Source organism: Leptosomus discolor, chromosome 6 (assembly GCF_034619465.1).
Source record: "Leptosomus discolor isolate bLepDis1 chromosome 6, bLepDis1.hap2, whole genome shotgun sequence".
Lineage (NCBI taxonomy): Eukaryota > Metazoa > Chordata > Aves > Leptosomiformes > Leptosomidae > Leptosomus > Leptosomus discolor.
In genome coordinates this window covers 4,317,121-4,323,378 of record NC_141396.1, presented here as the reverse complement: position 1 = coordinate 4,323,378, position 6,258 = coordinate 4,317,121, and the positions used below count along the sequence as shown (strand labels likewise).

Below are 6,258 nucleotides of genomic sequence, written 5' to 3'. Positions count from 1 at the left end.
GTAAACTGAATGCTACGGCGAGTACAGCTGGGTAGTGGTCCTTTGGCCACCTTCCTACTGGGGGGGGGGTGTTGAGCGCGGTGCCGGTAGCAGCCCTTGGAAAGAAAACAGAAGCCCTTAGGAATTACAGCCCCGGCGATGCACGTGAGAGCCCACCCAGAGCTCTGCGGCAGCAGCCGGACGTGGATTTGGGTGAATTTGCCCTTTTTCGGTCAGTCGGGAGCCGGCAACTGAGGAGGTGCCCGTGGCCAGCGGGAGCCGTGTGCCCCCGAGACCGGGGACGCGTCAGTGATGGGGGGTATCGAGCAGCAGGAAGACTCAAAGCCGAGGACGTGCTGTGGCTGTGCCGCTGCGGGGACACGGGCCGGAGGGGCGGCCGCAGCCTGGGGGAACGCCGGAGCGGCTGGACCCTCCCAAAACGTGTGAGACAGGCGGCGCCTCCCACTACGGGAGGGCTAAAAATGAAGCGGGGATGTATTTTCTTCTAAACGTTGCATCGAGCGACACTTTAAAAGAGCTGGAGGGTTCCCCAAAATGAAAAGACACCCCTGTCATCCCTTCCCCAAACATTTGGGGCTGGCCCTGCCTGCCAGCACCCGGCCTGGAGGGAGCGGACGTGGCCGCGGCGGCGAGCAAAACCTCTGCGGCGCCAGGGCAGGGATAAAGCTATATAACAGCTGACGGGTTCCACTGTGATGGGAGATGCCGCCCGCATCCCGAACCACCGCAGAAAAAGTGCACTAACATAACCAGAAATGAGGAATAACACCTGTACGAGCGGCTCTCAGCCCGTTCTGAGGTACCCACAGCGGTGCCAGACCCCGTTAGAACCGTCACGCCTAAAATTGCTGTTGGGATCAACGACTTTTCTTCCTCTCCCGCTTTTGCAGAGCTCGGGAAGTAAACCCTGAGCTCGAGGGAACCTGCAGAAGGGGCTGGAAGCCACTCGTACAGCTTTTCTAGAGCTTTAAACAAACAAACAGCAAAATAAAAAGAGGGAGAAGAAAAATACAGGTGTCCTTCTAAACCTGCTAGCAAGCAGACAGCTTATTTTTACCGAGGAGAATTCGTATCGTACAGACGTTAATGGTCACCACTTGATCTGTGCTTAAAAAAGGCACAGGAAGAGGAAAAGCTTTCAGTGCTGCTACCTGGATTTTCAGCCTTTCGCCAGCTGACTTTGTCAAGTAACCCCGCGGCGTGCCTCGGGCGCGCAGCCCCTTCACAGTAAGACAGAGGCAAAAATAAAAAAAACAAGAGGGTGGCAGCCGTGCCTCGGGCAGCAAAGGGGGCACAGCTGCTGGTAAATGGGTAACAGCCCAGCCCTGCTCCCAACGGGGCGCTGGGAACCCAAGCGAGGGTGGCACCGAGCCTGATCGGGGCTTTTTCCCGATGGGTTTGAGGGAGGGGCCTGGGGAGAAATAAAAAGAGGGGAGAAAGGCGTTTGAGCATCCTCGGGCAGTGCTGCTGCGGATGCTGCCCCGTGCGGGCCAGGGGTCCCTTTGATTCCTCATCAGGAAAAGGAAAATTTAAAAAAAATAAAAAAGAATTAAAAAAAAATCCAGCTCTTACCATTATTAAACGTCAGCAAAACACCTCGCTTGTGATTTCCTTCTCAGGGCACTGCCAGGGACGTGGGGAGCGAGGAGCGGGGCCGGGGCCGCGGGGGATGCGGCAGGAGAGGCGCCGCAGCCGCCCCGGCAGCCACCAGCCAGCGCTCGGTTTGCAAACCTCAATATTCTGGTTTTCCCCTACTTTTTTCCCAGGCCCATGGGGGGGTGGTTTCTCCTTGTGCATCCCTTGCTGAACAAGCGCAGGCGGGGCCCGCAGGGGGTGCGTGACCAGCCCCGCCAGCTCCCACCCTGCGTTGGCAAAAGCCATTTACTGGCTAAATGCGCGTTTTTGGCGATCCCTGTGCCTGGTTGCCCCTCCTCCCCCTGTCGGGCAGGCAGTTTCCTCCAACGAGCTGATCTCTGGCTACAGTAGTTACGAAGAATTTCAAGACTTACACACGCACGCACACAAATTGCTCTAAATACCTGATGAAATTTTGGCAAAGCTGCTTCGTCCCCTCCGGCTGGCAGGAGGAGAGCAATGGCAGGACCCCGCGAACCCGGCGCTGGCAGCGGGGAGCCCTCCACGGCTCTGCTGGCAGCCCCCTGACCCCGGGGCGAGAGGCCCCGCTCCCTCCTCAGTTGTTTTCTATCTGCTCGATATCTAGCTCGCCGTCCAGCTGGAAGAGGCTCTCGGTGCCCGTCCCACCGCTCCGCCACGCCGCCCTGTCCTCCTCCTTCCCGCCGCCCTCCTCCTCCTCCTCGCAGGAGAGGTCATCCCTGCTGGCCCGGCGCTCGTCGGCCCGTGAGCGCGGCGGCTCCGGGACCGGGGTGCAGGCTGGGGTCCTGCCCGGCATCACCTCCGGGGAGCGGGGGGCCGCGGTCCATGGCTGGGGGCCGGGGAGCCGCTGGGAGCCGTCCTCGGCCGCGGCGCTAAGGCAGGTAAGGCTGTTGAAAGTCTGGCGGTTCTGCAAAGACAAAGGGGAAGAGGCGGCTGAGAGACGCGTGGGGACGGGGACTGGAGGGAATCCTGAAGCTGCTGGGACACCAGGCGAGCCGAGAGTCCCCCGTGACCCCCAAACCTGTGAGTCCTGCCCCTGCAGCGGGCGGCGGCATCAGAAACACCCCCCAAACTTGGTCTGGATCAGCCCCATCCTCACCTCCACCCCACCCATCTCCCCAGCGCACGCGTTAAGGCAGGACAGAGCTGTTTGCAAAAAAACCCAAACGAATGTTTCCAACAACTCTCCTTATTAAAGCAGCCAAGAGAAACGTCAGCCCCTTCTTCAAGCAGCTGGAGCTCGTGCGCGGCTGAACCCTGTGCTGCGATGGCTCGCGGCTGTCCTCCCTTACTAAAGACCACGCGAGGTCAGGCCTCTGTCGCTCGTCTCTCTAACGACGAGGCTCCACGGCTGGTTGCCTTGGCCAGAAACTCGATTTAGTTTCTGTACCGTCACGTCTCCGAAGCCGTTTCGAACTCCCGGCAACGCCGAGGAGCTCCCAGGCATCCGAAGCCCGCTGCCGCAGAGCAGCCCCAACCGCGCGGAGAGGCCGCCTGACCACGAGCGCGCTTACCTGACCGGGCACGCCTTTTACCCGGGCTGTTTCTTGACAAAGGGCAAACGAAATCCTAATTAGCGAATGCCAATGGAAATACCGTGGCCACCCCGCTGGCCGGCGGCCAGAGCGCATGCTCGGAGCAGGAGAAGGCCGCGGAGCAGCTGGTGGAAGCCTCTCGCGAGAGGCAGCGGTCCCGCGCGGCCGATAAACACCCGGGGGGCAAGGCAGCCCCCCTCGCCAGCCGGAGATGCTCACCTCCTCTCTGGCCCCCAAATCCGCAGAAACTGCACCAATAAACAGGTACGAGCAACAACGCTCCCCTCCCCCTGAGGTTCTGCCTTCCCTGACGTGGGGCTGAGGTGCAGTACGAACCCTGAAGCACCTTGGCGATGAAGCAGGGCCCCGGGTTAGGAGATTCCTCGCTTTTAAAGACGCCTGTCTTGGGGGAGCCTGGTTTTAGTCCCAACGGAAACCTCCGCGATGAGAAGACCACAGCAGGGCTTATCTTTCGTCTCTAGGCTGGAGGAGATGGGCACATGGAGAAGAATTACTCTACAAGAGAGAAACTACACTCCGTGGTAAGTTATGGGCAGCTCCTGTCTCGGTGGAAATAAGGATCAGGCGGGATTCCCCAGAAGCTTCACCTGGCGTCAGTCAGTATCTTCTCGAACAGGCTGCCTGGTGGGGTTCAATCTGCAAAGACAGACACCAGCAGCTCTTTGAGAGTCCGGAGCAGCAAGAAGTTGGCAAGTCCAGACGAGGTGACCACTCGTTTATCCAGGGGAAGGCAAACCCTGGTGCTGTTTCCACCATCGCACCCTCTCCCCAAGAGCCCGGGCCAGCCTGAAGCCGGAGGAACCGGGAGAACGTCGGTCCCCGACAGAGCGTCGGTCACACGGGGCGCCAGGGCTGCTGCCTGCATCTGCTGCGACACAGTTCAGGGCCGAACACGCAGCCTGAAGGCACAGCCTTGCTCCAAACATCCTCTTCAACCTTCCCAGGGACTTTATGCACATTCGCTTGAGGTTTTTTTCCTTTCAAATCCACCTAAGCCGGCAGTAACTCTGCTAAAATAACTTACCCCAGGCTGCAAATGAAGCAAAATCCCCCCTCAGGGATGCAGGTCAAAGCCCCACCTAGTTCACGCTCCAACCATTTCTTAAGAGATCCAAGGTGCTTGTGCTGAACTCGTACCCGCTGACCACACGTCGCTGGAGGGGCTTTGGGCGCCGAATGACGCACGGCGGTAAATCGAGTCGTTGCAGGAGGTGACGCAGAGGCTGCTGCATCTGAAAGGAGAGGTTCCTGCTGCCCAAGGAGGAGCTGGCCGCTGCCCAGGCTGGGGAGGCTACATTTCACATGGCCTTTCGCCTCTGGAACCTTCCAAAAGGGGGCCTACAAGAAGGCTGGGGAGGGACTTTTTACTAGGGCCTGCAGCGATAGGACGAGGGGTGATGGTTGGAAGCTGGAAAAGGGCAGGTCTAGACTAGATACAAGGAAGAAGTTCTTCACCCTGAGGGTGGTGAGACACTGGCACAGGTTGCCTAAGGAAGTTGGGGATGCTCCATCCCTGGCAGTGCTCAAGGCCAGGCTGGATGGGGCTGGGAGCAACCTGGTCTGGTGGGAGGTGTCCCTGCCCATGGCAGGGGGGTTGGAACTGGATGGTCTTTAAGGTCCCTTCCAACCCAAACCATCCTGTGGTCCTATGATAAGCCCCAAGCCCATGTGAAAGAACAGGCATTTGTCCTTTAAAAATGCAACTGCACCCAGTCCCTGCCTCATCCTCCTCGGGCTGAGGCACAAGCCGTCCCTCTCTTGCATGGTCTGTCCTCCAGGTGCTGAAGGCGTAACGGCTCCAAGCAGAGCTGCACGGGGTGGTTAATGGACAACCTGTAACGACCACTGCACTTGGAGGAGCTCCGAGGACATAGGAGAAGCATTTTCTCAGTACTTAAAAAAATTTGCAAGCGTATTTCCAACAGTGATGTAGGCACTTGAACGGCCTAAGTCTCCTGGAAGTCAACAGCCCTCTCAGAAGTGCAAATCCCTTCTACAAACAGAACTCTGGCACTTCTGAGAACGTTCGTTCTTCTCCTTCTGCTAATCGAGCTCATCTCCTGGCTCCGGCTCGGTACCCAGGCACAGGTATGCCGGGCTGCTGCCGGTGGGCTAGAGCATCCTGTGAGGATGGAAGATGTTCCTCTCTTGGAGAAGGAGATGGGTGATGCCTGTAATGACAAACGAAGGAGGACGCAACCTGGAGGGCAACTACACAGGTCCACGGCGCACTCCTCCCATCCAAACGAAAAGTGCTTCCAAGCTTGGACACGTCTCGGAGAACAGCCACGAAGAGACTTGACTTCCAAGGAAATTCTGCATTTTACTGGACTTCTTCGGCGAAGACCATCAAGCCAACAGCCTCGGCCTCCCTGCTCCAATCCACACGTGCTGCAACCCCACATTTTCCACGTACAGCCTTGAGTCACTCCAGGTAATATTTTTACCTTCCCTGCAAGAGGATGGAAAACCCCTTCCGACGGTCCCGCAGCTTCCAGCGCCGCAGCGGCTGCTCCCGGAGGAAGGCCACGGGCGGGCGCCGGGCGTTGGCGCTCCCTCTGACGCAGGTTTGCCGGCGCTCGGCTCCGGAGAGCGAGTTCCCCCAGGCACCGGCTGCCGCGAAATCCCACTCGTCGCCTTCCTGGTGCGGGGAGGGGACGGCCACCGCGCAGCCGGCGTCGGCGTTGCAAAGGTGCGGGGATGAACGTTGTGGGGAAAGGTCCCCCCCAAGACGGTGTTAACCGAGCCAGCACGGCCTGTGCCGCCCGCAGAGCAGCGGTGGACCAGCCACCACCGTCAATGCAGCGCCTGTTCTCAACCCATTGGGAGTTTTTTACTCATTTTTTTATTTATTGGGTGAATTTAGCACGTGTTCAAAGTGCTGAGCTGGCAAAACGGGGCAGTCAAGTCCTTTACTGCTATCGGTCAAAGCGCGGTTTTGGTGGCACAATGCGGCACTTGTTCCCCCTGGCCAGGCTGCCCTGGGCCCCCTCTGAGCCTCTCCACAACCTTGTCCTTCAGCGCCAGACCGAGAGGGGCATCAGGCATCGCAAAGAAACCGGGGGAATCCAGACACCCTCCTGGATCT

General features: G+C 58.9%; 1 protein-coding gene across 1 annotated transcript in view; it reads right to left on the bottom strand.

The window, feature by feature from the left end:
* Positions 1-2,191: 2,191 nt before the first annotated feature.
* The window catches only part of FAM53B (family with sequence similarity 53 member B), a 31,910-nt gene continuing 27,843 nt past the window's right edge, over positions 2,192-6,258 (bottom strand). Inside the window, exon 4 of the mRNA XM_086467082.1 lies at positions 2,192-2,521. Coding sequence (XP_086323208.1) covers positions 2,192-2,521 — 330 coding nt within the window. The remainder of the gene's footprint in view (positions 2,522-6,258) is intronic.